This window comes from Ammospiza nelsoni, chromosome Z (assembly GCF_027579445.1).
Source record: "Ammospiza nelsoni isolate bAmmNel1 chromosome Z, bAmmNel1.pri, whole genome shotgun sequence".
Classification (NCBI taxonomy): Eukaryota; Metazoa; Chordata; class Aves; order Passeriformes; family Passerellidae; genus Ammospiza; species Ammospiza nelsoni.
The window spans coordinates 80,859,961-80,873,432 of record NC_080669.1 but is presented as its reverse complement, the minus strand read 5'-3'; the positions used below and the strand labels follow the sequence as shown (position 1 = coordinate 80,873,432).

At 40.2% G+C, this 13,472-nt stretch overlaps 1 protein-coding gene across 1 annotated transcript in view; it reads right to left on the bottom strand.

Moving 5' to 3' along the window:
• The window catches only part of KIAA1328 (KIAA1328 ortholog), a 172,153-nt gene that overhangs the window by 90,707 nt on the left and 67,974 nt on the right, over positions 1–13,472 (bottom strand). The window contains exon 6 of the mRNA XM_059493161.1: positions 12,247–12,374. Within this exon, the coding sequence (XP_059349144.1) occupies positions 12,247–12,374 (128 nt within the window). The remainder of the gene's footprint in view (positions 1–12,246; positions 12,375–13,472) is intronic.

Sequence of the window (13,472 nt, the reverse complement as noted above, 5' to 3'; positions counted from 1 at the left end):
CTAGAGGTGTCTAAGTCTTCATTACTTGAATACGACCATCAGAGAAAGGAAATTTTCCTGACCCACAACAGTGATGGTTATGTTGGCAGCAGCAGCTCCCAGCTCTGCACCTGGCACCAAGGGAACAGTGGCCTCCTGCCCCAGAGGCTTGTCACATGTACTCACAACTTACTGGCCCTGCAAGAGTTCACATCTGCTAGCACACATATTGAGATCTTTCCTACTTCAAACAGCATCTGCCACCCAAATAACTGAGCCTTATTGCTCCCAGTTGCCCCCGGAACTTTTTTCCTGCCCCCTACCACTGTGAAACAGTGCATCTTACTGTGATGGCTGGCAGGTTCCACGTTAGCTCTCACTCAAGTCATCCTGTCTATCAAACCATGATATGGAAACATTCCTCACTAACACAGAGAGAAAAAAAATTGCTGATTACATCCAAAGAAAAGATTTCTCCTAGGCTTCTGATAACTTAAAAAATTACCAGCTCTCTGCTTTACAGTGCTTCTGACATTTCAAAGTGTTTTCATAATATCCTTAAACTTTTTATTTCATGTTTATTTTAACAGAAGCTTTAATCTCTTAATTCTACCTTTTAACCTGCTTCTACTTGGGAAAAAAAGGGTTAGAAGGGAATAATGAACATCTCTAGTTTTGCCCAGATCTCTTTGACAGCCATTTGTTCCCACACAGAAGTGCCGACTTAAGGGTCCAAAAGGTGTAAGACAATTTTAAAAAGTTATGCTCAAAATACTTATTAATTTTAAGAGAAGGGATTAGTTCAACATGTAAAGAGCCTTAATAGGCTCTGAAAATCAACAAGCCAGACCAGGAAAAAACATGCTCCTCCATATTATTTAGGGTTGTGCATTTCACACGCAGTGTTGATCATCTTAGTGATGATCATATCTAATCATTCAGGAAAAAGTAAATGGAATATCTTCATATTTAATAAAAAATAACAAGAACTTCAGAAAGAAAATGCCCAGATTCATCTAAACTGAATAATCTGCTGAATTTGAGTAACTTTCTGCAAGTGCCTCACAGTTTCACTCCTGCCATGTACACAGGGACCCAAGAGTGACTGACATTGCTGTCACTCATAATTAGAAAGAAGGAATCAGGGAGTAACTTTCCAATATGCATGTGTCCACTGAGTTATAGGGTCTGACTGAAAGCACTGAAAGGGAAAAGCTGCAAGTTTTCAAATGCTTTTTATCAAGAAAATCCTTCACATTTACTCCTTAAATAAGCACACTATTACAACAACAGTGTTTTTAATAAACTGTTTTAATTAATCCTTAAATAAATTGATACTAAGAATGCAGAGGGGTGTGTCTACCTAATAGAGCACTGCAGTATCTTCTTCCTGTATTTTACTCACAGAAGCACATACTGTCAATTTCAGATGATGTGATTCTTTTTACTTCTGATGAATAAACACGTCCACGAAATGGATCATATATGTGTATCTGCCTTGTATCAACATGGGAGGGAGAAGTTTTTCCTATGTTGAGTACTTGTTTTTCCTAACCCAGTACAAGCAAAAAGACTACATTTCTCCAAGAATTAAATTGTGCATGGACAAGTCCCAGGCTAACTGAGCTCTCCTTCCATTATCTTACAACTGGACCTACAATTCAACTTTCCATTTACACAGCATTTTAAATTCACTGAGCTTACGTTCTTTAACAAACACTGGGCATCATTTCCTATCTAAAGAGCAACAAATTAATCCAGAAAACAATTAAATCATTTGATGGTGATATAGTAACAGAACAGAATTAGATCCCAATTCATCTCTTTGCCAGCCCTCACCTACCCGGGTAGACCACAGTAGCAGTCCCAGCTGCACACTTGCATGTAGAATTTTCACAGTCAGCACAAGTAATGAAAAATATTAATCAAAATTTCTCATGTCCCTTTAATGATATTCCCATGGAAAAAAATGAAAAACAAGGGCCTAAATATTTAAAGACCTTTTTTAATGTGTGTGTGAACTCTCATTTCTGCAAGTAAAAAGGACCGCCTCTAGACCTACTCCTGGCTCTGATTTTACCTCAAGCTTGGAATTTACAGTAAGGGCATAAGACAATGTTTCAAAAGGCTGACATCAGCTGATTAACTAAAATGTTCAAGTTATTAATAAATAAATCTAGGACTTATTTTTGTGTTAAGATTTAGAAAAAATTGGAAATACTACAGTTACACAACCAGACAGATTATTATACTCAAAGCTTGCTTACATATACATCAGTTCAACTGGGAATGCTGAACTTGTCCTGATGTCTCAGCCACAGGTTTTCGTGTTCAACAGGTGCTAAATATGGGTTTGCTAAAAAGGAGGTTACTTACAAGTCAGTCTGTGTATTCATTCACTTGCTGTTTGCACATGCACCCAGGAACACAGAACAGGTGGCCTTCTGTACTGGGAAGCTGGTCAGAAGCAAGTCCTTCCCACATGCATGCTGATACCAGAACACCAGTATGCACCCCATGTCCTCCATCCCTCTCAACCTCAAAACCTCCAGGGACATCCAGGAAAGTGTCCTCACACCTAATGCAGAAGTTACAGCTAAAAATAATCATTCTGTCTCCTTCAACCCCATAACTAAACATGCACACTCATTACAAGGGACGCACTCAAATATACCAAAACCACAGATGACACGGAGTCCCACAGCTGAACAAGTTCTGAAAAAGAAGCCACATTAACTGCAGAATGTTGGACTTCATATGAGGGGTAAAAGGACCTCTGGAAAAGAAATGGTCTCCACAACTGTCACTTAACATTTAGATGAGTGACTTCACTTGCTCACAGGCAACTACCTTTGCAGTCCTGTGCTCTCACTTAATGAGACAAGTTCTCCATTAAAATTTTCAGTCTCATTTTCTGTAACCATGAACATAAATGACTCCTGACTAAATTTATGTTCTCAATATGACCGTGAATTAAAGCTTTTCTGCTCAGGTTTAAAAGTGACAGCCTGCAATAGTCGGTCCTTGACCTAGTCACAGACGAGACCAAGGTTCTTAGAATCACACAACCATTTAGGTTGGAAAAGACTTCTAAGATCACAAAGTTCAACCATTAATCCAGCACTGCCACGCTCACCACTAAACCATGTCTTCAGCTGCCATATCTACACATCTTCTAAATGCTTGCAGGAATGGTGACTCCACCATTTCCCTGGGCAGCCTGTTCTAACAATTGACCCCTCTCTCAGTGAAGAAATTTTTTCTCATATCCAACTTAAACCTCTCCTGGCACAACTTGCAGTAATATCCTCTTGTCCTGTCACTTGTTACCTGGAAGAAGAGTGACCCACACCTGGCTGCACCCTCCTTTCAGGTCATTGCAGAGTGTGAGAAAGTCCCCCCTGAGTCTCCCTTTCCCCAGGCAGCCTGCAGCTGCCTCAGCCACTTCTCTCAGGCCTGTGCTCCAGACCCTTCCCCAGCTCTGTTTCCTTCTCTGGACACACTCCAGCCCCCTCAGTGTCCTTCTTGCTGTGAGCAAGCAAAGCTGAGCACAGATTCCAGGCGTGGCCTCAGCCGTGCCCCAGCACAGGGGATGGGCCCTGCCCTGCTCCTGCGGCCCCTCCATGGCTGACGCAGGCCCGGGGCCTTTGGCTTCCTTGGCCCCCTGGGCACCCCCAGCTCGTGTCCAGCCCCTGGAAACCAGCACCCCCAGGGCCTTTCCCACTCAGCAGCTTCCCAGCCACGCTGTCCCAGCTGGAGCTGCAGGGGCTGCTGTGACCCAGGGACAGGAGCCAGCACTTGGCCTGGTTGAACCTCACACAACTGGCCTGGCCCATGGATCCAGCCTGGGCAGATCCCTCTGCAGAGCCCCCCTGCCCTCCAGCAGATCGGCACTCACACCCAGCTGGGCCTTGTCTCAAACTGACTAAAGGGGCTCTTGATTCCCTCACTCAGATCATCAGTAAAGATAAAAAACAGTACAGTACAGAGCCCTGGGGGACGCCACTAGTGACCAGCCGCCTGCTGCAAGTAATTCCATTCACCAGCACTCTCTGGGCCAGGCCAGCAGCCAGTTATTTTTCCCCAGTCACTACTGCACCCATCCAAGCTATAATAACCAGTTTCTCCAGGAGAATGTTGCAGAAGACAGAATCGAAAGCTTTACTAAATTACAGGCAGACACCAGCCCCAGCCTAATCCACCAAGCAGGTCTTCTTTATGAAAACTCTTCTGAAGTTTTAGAGCAGAGACATTAATCAGATGCATCATACAAGTAAGGTACTGATGTTCATGACTCAGCTCCAGAGAGTAAAAAGGAGTTTTTGAAATTACACACCAGAAAACAGAAGACATCCTGAGTGTTTTTCTGGTCTGCTCCAGTCAATAGAATTGCTACCACTTATGGAGAACAGATGGGGAAAGATTTAACATGGAATTAAATGCATCTATTAAAGATTAATGAGAAATTACTTTATTTCAAGGCAGAGATCAACTTCAAGGTAATCCAGACTTCCAAGAGAGGTCAGAGGACATAATTTGCTTTCCTGTACTCTAAATCTTAGTAAGTAACTCAGTCAGCCTGAGAGTCCATGCATATGTGTGGGTAGCTTTGAACACTTATGTTTCAGATTGACCATTTTCTTGCATAGACAGGAGAAACTCGTGTATGCCTTTTTCTGTTGATGGTACTGTGAAACATCTTTGGCACATGATGGCACTGAATGTCTACATGATCTGTTTCTATCCATGTTCCAAAATCTGAAATTATGCAAAGTTTCAAAATATGTGTGTTCCTGTAACTTAGAGAAATGTGCCAGACATTTTCTAGAATTTGCCATAGACAGCAAGCAAAAATTGTAATGTAATGATATTTAATGCATTCACTGGATCAGAGACAGGCAATCACACTGCTATAAACCAAAAATCACTCACAACGTGCATGCAGACTTGCAGTAAATGCTGTAGATGGCTGCTCTGTGCTCATGCCACCTCACCAGTTACATTCTGCTCATAGGAGATGAGTGCAGCTGTCTCAAGAAATCTGTCCTATGGTGGATAAAATCCTGGAAGGAGGCTCCTTACAAACTTCAAATGGCAAACTGTGCATCAGTTCAAACTTTTTTGCAGCTCAAAATGAAAGACTCAAGCTAAATCTTAGGGTATTCAGAACTAACTCAAAGAGATATTTCTGCAGGCAATCATCCTGGTACAGACAGATAACGAATTCCCACCTTCTTAGCTGAAAGAAAATTACACCCTCGGCTCTCATGAAAAATCTTTCTGCCATACAAAGACCAACCTTTAGTGCCCTGAACTGATAATCACCTGGTTTTCATTAAATAAAGACACTTCTAATTAAACAACCTGATCAACACACAAAAATGTGTGCTTTGCAGGCAAGAAATGGCAAGCAATTTATCTTTCAATATAGTAATCACTTATATCACACTATCTGTAATCTACAGTGATGAATAAAGGTATTTAGGTTAGGAAAGCCTAGATGAGTTACTGACTGTATTCATTTCAACAGCAAGAAACAGCAACTCAAAGTGTTTGCATTTTGAGAAACAGGATGCAAATTCCAATCCAATACAAATTGGATTGGCCCAGAAACACTTTCACTTTTTACCAAAATATGTTCTCACAAGGATGATATCCCTCTTGAAAGGCTGGTGAAGAAAGAATACACAAGAGTCAAAAAAAAATTCAAGTTGGATGGGAACTGTGCTATTATCTGGTCTACACCACACCAAAACAAGGCAAGCTTCAATGTGGTCCTTGGTTCAGTCGGGTTTTGAAAGCTGCCAGGGTTGATTTCCCTCAGGTTCAGGAATGTAATGCTAATCACAACATGAAGGACATGCCACACTTGGAGGAATCAGACAAGTCTAGGAACTGGGAACTGGTGAATCAAGGATGTAAGTACATAAGAAACTGATTTTCAAGAGTCTCAAGTTTTGAAAAAGGCCAAATATCGCTGAATCAAAGGGCACGTGCATAGGTCAAATGGACTGTACAACAGCAGTGACTGTATATGTCTAGGTAGCTGGTATGCTTACACTACTAAAGACTACCAGGTAAACAGGTAACTCCACAAAGTATGGATAGAACAGAAGTTTCCTTCCTCAAGGCCTGTAGAGTAACACAAAATCTTTGACAGCAAGTGCCTTCATATGCAGCTTTGAATCCACTGAAGAAAGCCTTACTCCCAGTTCAGAGTGAGAGGATTCTGGTGAGTATGGCCACAATTCACTCTCCTGAGAGCCACTACAATGTCAGACTGGAGAAACTGCAATATCAGATGTAGGAGTTTGCAAAGTGCTTCTCAAGGACAGGCAGCTCTGCTGCAAATTTGAATTCTCGTGTAAATCCAGAGATGATGTTTCACAAGTGTAACAGTATCATCAGAAGCCTACAAAACCAAGAGGATGTTTTGATCTCGGAGAATGGAAATGAAGGCACTGTCTTCTTTCCAGATTTATCCTCCAACAACAGAAAACTATACACCAGACATGACTGTTCACCCAAGGAAAAGATTTCCATAGGAGGGACAGTTTTTAAAGCTAAATGGATGAAACTGAAAGAGGCATATAGAAAGAAAATAAAAGGAAAATGAAAATATTTTAGAAGAGACTAGAGACAAGCCTGATTAAAGACTATAGAACAAAGAGATGGTGAACTGGCACAGATCTCAGTTAAGCAGTGAACTGAGTGAGCTGAGAGTGAAGTGCTTATCACCAGGAACACAGTGTCATTCACACCGAGAAAATAGACGGGGCAAACCAAACAGTTCTACTGTGGCACACATTCCAGGAGATTAAGAATGAGTGGAATTCAGTTGTGAATGCTAGCACAGGTATTGAAACACTGATATTTCCTTTTTGCTTAAATATTTATATCTATCTGCATTCCTGTTCAGTGTTAACATTTTTAGAAAAGACAGGTAAATTAACTATGACCTAGTATCTTAGAGGTAAAAGGAAAAAAACATTATTTTTCTTCATGCTATTACAGGGTAGTCTATTCCAGACCATCCTATGTTTCAAATATCACTGCTAATCACTTTGAACACCCATGAAAAAGCACCTGAAATCTGACTTTCTCAGTAAAAAAAACCAAAAAGAATGAGGATAAAAACATTATCTCATTTTTACAGATAAGAGAGGCACAGAGAGAGATCAGAGGATTTGCAGAAAGTAACACAGGTAAGGCAAGGCTATTCCTGACAGTTACTCATGCAAAAACTGTCTCTGTCTGGCCTTGCAAAATTATTCCAATACCCTTGAGTACCTAGTCAAATTAGTTCTTTATTTATTATCCCAGTTTTCAAGTATCTTTCAGATGGGCTCATTCATTGTTCCCATACAGCTGGGTAAACAGACAAAGTCAATTCCATGCTGAAGGTTTACCTTATAGCATTCAAAACCCTTCGCATATGTGGGATTTTTTTTTCCTTAAGCAGGCTAAGAATGTGTTTAAAGGTGACCTATGCTGAAAAAAATGGAACTGGGGAAGTCTGGGGACAATCACAAAGAAAAGGCTTCTGAAAATTGGCGTGTTTCAATATCTTTTTCAAAGGAAAAAATTAATAAAACAAATAAGTAATGTTTGAAGCTTTAGTATGTAATCATCCTTATTAAGGCAAAAAAAAAAGGACAAGAATATTAGTTGCCAATATCAAAAGAAAGCAAGGCTTATTCATTTTTGCAGATAAAGGCTTTTTTTTGGATTTTACTGTGAAGTGATACAACTACATTCAACAATTTTTAAGAAGTGATTAAAGAGAAATAGCAACATAATAAAAATTTTTTTTTTTAAAAAAGCCTTCCTGAAAGTCAACTTTGTTAGGATTTTACCATAGGCCAAAGCAGACCATGTCTTTCAGGATGCTTGCTTGGTGCTTAGCATTGAACAAACACCTCATTCCTGATGAGGGCCACTGGCAAACCTCAAAGAGGGGGCAGACATCAGAACACTGCTGGAGAGGGGAGATGATACACCATTGAAAATAAATTCTTGATATTCCTTTCAGTACGTAATCCCACTCCATTCCCAGGCTTCTTCTGCACAAGAAAGAACTGAAGCCTCACACACACAAGAATCTTTGTGAACCAAGGGAATTAGCAGATGTGTTGGTAATCTTCCACAAATAAGAAACAAACGCTGCCAGCTGTACTTGTAAATTCAAAGATTAACATTAATAAAGAGTGCTAAGACTACAGGTATTATCTTTCCTTAAGGTGACAGAGCTCAAGAATCCCAGTTCTGCAGAAACTCAGCTGCCTGTCCAACTCTTGTGCCTCAAGTCCTACCCTACACTGCAGAACATCTATGGATTCATCATCCAAAATGTGCCAAATCAAACTGGATTCTGGACACTGTTTAAGATGGCAGTGAAGTAGTGAGTATATAAACTAGGTCAGACATGATTACCTAGAATAAGGGCAATTTTCTTTACATGTCTGTGTAAAGCATATGAAAATGGCAAAGACTGAATGTTTGGGTGCTGCAGAGAATATATCCAAAAATCATTTTTGATGGAAAAGTTTAACTACATTTTACTATGAATGATATTTTCTATTAACAGCAAGGCAGAAGCCTATTTTTCAGTAGAGCTCTCCCTTTACCAAAGCACTATCTCTCTGAATCTGAGTCAACTTTAGTGACCATTTTTAATATTCACTTTACAATTAATGCTTCTTTTTATGGGTTGGTAGAAGGTAAACCAATTTCAGTTCGGCTTCTAGGTATTGAATTTATTATAAAAAGTTATGTACTTAAAACTCCTATAATGAAACCAGAGGCATCATGAGATATTAACCTAGAGTTAATGCTGAGAAGGCCAGTTTGAATAATTCAATTCATGTCACCTTAAGTATCTTTTCAAATGGAATTAACTTTATCTCACAAAAAAAAAGGAAGTTCCATGTTCCAGTTACTGATTATTGACTCCACAAGAGTTCTGACTTAAATCATCTTACCACCATCTTCCCAGCAATTTTATTTCACTGCTACCAGGATGCTTCTTTACATTTTGAGGGCTGACTTTCATTACAAAGAGGCAAGATTAGCTAAGAGGAAACCATGGTTTCAGAGTTACTGCTATCATTTGGTGATAGTAAAACGGACAAAAATAAAAGTTAACACCAGAGCATCTGCATTAGTTCAGTACATCTACAAACCAGGGCTGCATTTCAGCCACATGCACACGGCTGCTGCAGTCATTTACATCCTGTAGAACTCCACCTCTTTTTACAACAATGCCATGGATGTTTGGTAAGCTGCTGTTCTCTTGACCTGTTAATTGTCTTATTCTGACAGAAAACCCAGCATTTAAACACTGAAAGGAGATGTTTCCAAATACCTATCTAAACCCAGAGGAAAGTGACAGCTCGTGATCCAAATTACTATAAGGTAAGAACAAGGGAGACAGGCAGGTGAAAAGCAGAAGCAGGAGGCGTTAAGATACAGGTGTAGCGCTAGAAATTACTCCGAACTAACAAGTAAGAAAAAGAAAGGGAAATGAATAGAAACAAGAAAGACCAGCTCAAAACAGGCAGAACAAAGAAGTGCTTCATTATGGAGTGCAGCTGCACAGTCCAATGTTTCTGCACGAGATGGGAAAATTGGAACATTGTACATCGAAACACAGACACCCCAGAAAGATCAGCAGTGTCCTGTAATAGGAAATGCTGATTATGTCTCCTACAGAGTTCTACAAAGAGAAAACTATATGACAAACTAGCTATCTTGCTTTAAACCCAGACATATCCAAGATTTCCTTAACCTGGAGAAAATCAAGTGAAAAGGAAAATATTTCAAAAGGATTTGGATTCAAACAAAAATCACAAAGCCTTCCATTATCCTAACATTTCAACAAAATTGCTCTTGTCAAAGCCCACCTTCAAACAGAAAGGAAGAGCACAAAAGCTTCAGTGGGACAGAAGAAACTGGCATGGGCAGTACCTGGAGCAGGAGGAGAGTGTTCTGGGTCTGTCCTCTTCCAATTCTTTCCTCTCAAAAATCCCTCCCTGCTGTGCTCCCCTTCAGCAGACCCCATCAGGCAGACAGAACAATGCTGGCCTGAACTACTGTGTTAAGACAACACTCAAAGAGAACAAAAAACACTGAAAGAGAGACCCATCAGGACACTAAGAGTTCACAGTTCAGGTATTAAAAGATGTGCAAAAATAACACCGAGTCCCATCAAGAGCAGCCCAGTGACCCTTCTTGGGTTTGGAAAGCCATCCCGTGAAAGAGTGCACAAAGGAAAGGACAGACAGAGTGCAGCAGTCCTGCTCGAGTCTTCACAGTTTCTAAACTGTGAGGAGAAACACAGCACAAAGTGCTTGTTTGGGTGAAAAATGGTAACAATTTATAAAGCCAAATGCAAAGAACGAGAAAATTGAAGAGGAAGGCTAGAAACATCAGAAACACTTTGCACGCTGTAAGAAAAAACAGTTGAAGCATGTTTTGACAGGTTTTTATCTATGCCTACGTTGCTTTGCACACAACAAGAGGACTAGGGTAATTTCAGACCTGCTAGGCTGGAGCTGTAGAGTATGTAACCATAAATGAAATGTCAAGGCAAACCTCGATATAATATCTGAATTTGCATTTGTGGACAAAAGTACCTGTAAGCATAGAGAAAAGAAATAATGGAATCAAAGATGAGCTTGATAGAACTTTGCACATGAAATCAGAAAACAATTTTAAAGAAGTCTCTGTGTATACACTGACAGAGTGATTAGAAAGACAGAAGAACAAGAGGAGATGAACGGATTGTTGAAATGATTTGATAGTCAGTGGGCTGAAGGTTTTCTATTATCTGCTTCCATGCCTTTGCCCTGTAGATGTGATGACACTGGATCCCTCCATACTGAGGGCTAACCTAATATAGGATAAGTGTATTTGAAGTTGAAAGGCTAGAAATGAAACATTCAAGGCATAACCTGAAAGAAGGATTGGCATCACCCAAAACACAACTACCACAGTGCTTTTGGACTACATGGACTCCTCTGGACTATTTTCCATGGAGATCCCCAGCAAGCTGCATGCCATACAAGCAGCAACACAGACATCATCCTTTCTGGGAGAATATTCTTGCTTTGAATTCAATGCCATCACAAAAATGGAGGGCAGATATAAACACAAAAGAATGCAAATGAAATGTTTATAAAAGGTTAAAAGCCTGACAAACAGCTCCATGTCCAACAATGCTGGACCAAAAAAAAAAAGCTAAAAAATACATCATCAGGACAAAAAGAAATCCATTCCTGATGTCAACTAAGTCAAAGAGTATTGCTACATGCTTCCTGGGAGAATTAAAAGACTCCTTCATGCACAGTCTCGAGTCTCCTGAGAAGCAGGATCTGCCTGTATAATTCTCACAGCAGGTAACCACTGAGACCTCCTCTGTGCTGATGACTTTATTTCTAGCCCTGTTATAAATAAGCCTTTAAGACTGTTCCAGAATAAGAGGAGATCGAGGGCAGAACCTCTAGAAAAAGGCATGGTCTTAGGAAGGATGCATTCTGGAGGTCTATCAGACCTCCAGCAGATGGAAGCTGCTACCAGAGAACAGCAAGCAAGAACCCAGGGTAGAGCACTTGCATGGGCAGTCTTCTCTTCCAGGGTATAATCTGTCATCAGACAGGATAAACAAAGCATCTGGCTACCAGGGGAATATCTCAAGCAACCATGTTCTCAGGGCTTTGGGTGCCTACCTACAAGAAACATTTTAGAACTTAATTTAACACATATCTCTAGTCAACATTTTCTGGTTTAACAGCATATAGAACTACAGGTCTTCTATAAATAGCTCAAATCAGATGAGCTGCTTTACAGACTTTAGAAAGCTCTTATTGACCAAATACATCATCTGTAATGCCCTTTTCAATCATCAAAAGCCACAGTGAAAATGTGAAAGGCTATATCTACAGTGACTGCAATTATTTTCCTGTTTAAATAACAGAATAGCAAACATAACAGCATCTTAACTTTTTCCTTGGAAAAGGTGTGGGTCACCATGATTCTTACTCCATTACAGTATGGTCAATTAACTTCACCCCTTCTGCTGACCCAAAACTTGTCAAGATTTTTCTCTTTGTTTTCCTGCAATCCATGTATTAAGGCAAGGACTCATGGGAAACCAATCACAAAATAGTATTCAACACCATAAGATGTAAGATAATACATTCACAGTCTCAAAAAGACGTTTTGACTTGGTAATTTAAATAAAAAAGAGATGGTAAAAAAAGAGCTTACCTTCTGCTCCTTTTCCTTGGCAGCACTGAGTTCAGAAAGGGAGTGTGATAGTTTTTCTTGCTGCTCAGCTAGGTACTTCTGATAAAGGCTCAAAAGTTCTTGGCATTCTCTGTACTGCTGCTGCAGAGGTGAGACATCAGAAGTTAAGGGAAAAACACTCTTTAGCGAACAGTTATAGCCAAATATATACCAACTTACTCTGTGTAAATGTGATTTAGATCTATAACAGTTCCATTTAAAAACAGATACCATGTGTTTGAGTAGCGCCTAATGATGATAAATCTGCCTAGAGATGAATGTTCAAGTACAACCTTCTTCCTTACTCAGAGTGGAAAAAGAAGAATTGCACTAAATTCTTTCACCATTGGAAAAGAGACAGCAGCAGGAGGCAGGTGATGACATTGTTTCAGCTGGAACAACTACAACCCTCTTATTCGTATTCAGCAAAGCCAGCCATTACCAATGTTTATTTATAAATAAATAAATAGCCAGCCAAGTAAGTAAATAGTCCATTTTTAAGCACAGACATTGATTCACAAGCCCACATACCCAAATCCAATCTCTTTGCTTGAGCGCCAATGGCTCAAAACCCCACAGCCACAGATGCAGTGCTACAGGCCTTTTACAGACCAGCAGTAATTTTTGGACGGTAATCTGGAGAAGCAGCAACTGTGGTGTTTGCAAGGATATTAGCAAGTGTCCTGCCTTGCTTGCAGCATTGAAATTCCAACAGGAGATAAATCTGCTCTTCACCTGTCATTGTGTAATTCCCTCCCTTGCTCATGTAGCATGGTAAACCATTTATGCTCCCCTCTCTCCCCCCTCACTTTTAATTATGCATGCAGATGGGATAAGGGCTCGCTGTCCAAAGAGATTACTCTGAATAAATACTTTAATAACAAGTCACTGCAATTAAGGTAGGGAACAAAAACTTCTTCAATCTTTAAAACGGTGTTGAGTTACAGATTTCCTTAACATTTTTATGATCTAATCATTGCTTCTGGGCAAATTCATGTTGCAATCACTTTTGCCAATCATGGCTGCATAAATAACTCACTGCTTTGTTATTCCCTGTTATGACCCTAAGGGGTTTTTTTTTTGGTTAGGTTTTGTTGCCTTCCCTCTCTCCCCTCCTCCTCTCTTCTTATTCTTTCGCAGGAGGGGTGGCCTTGCCAGGGCTTCGTTTTTGTTGTTGTTTGGTTGGTTTTCTTCCCTTTAAATAAAAG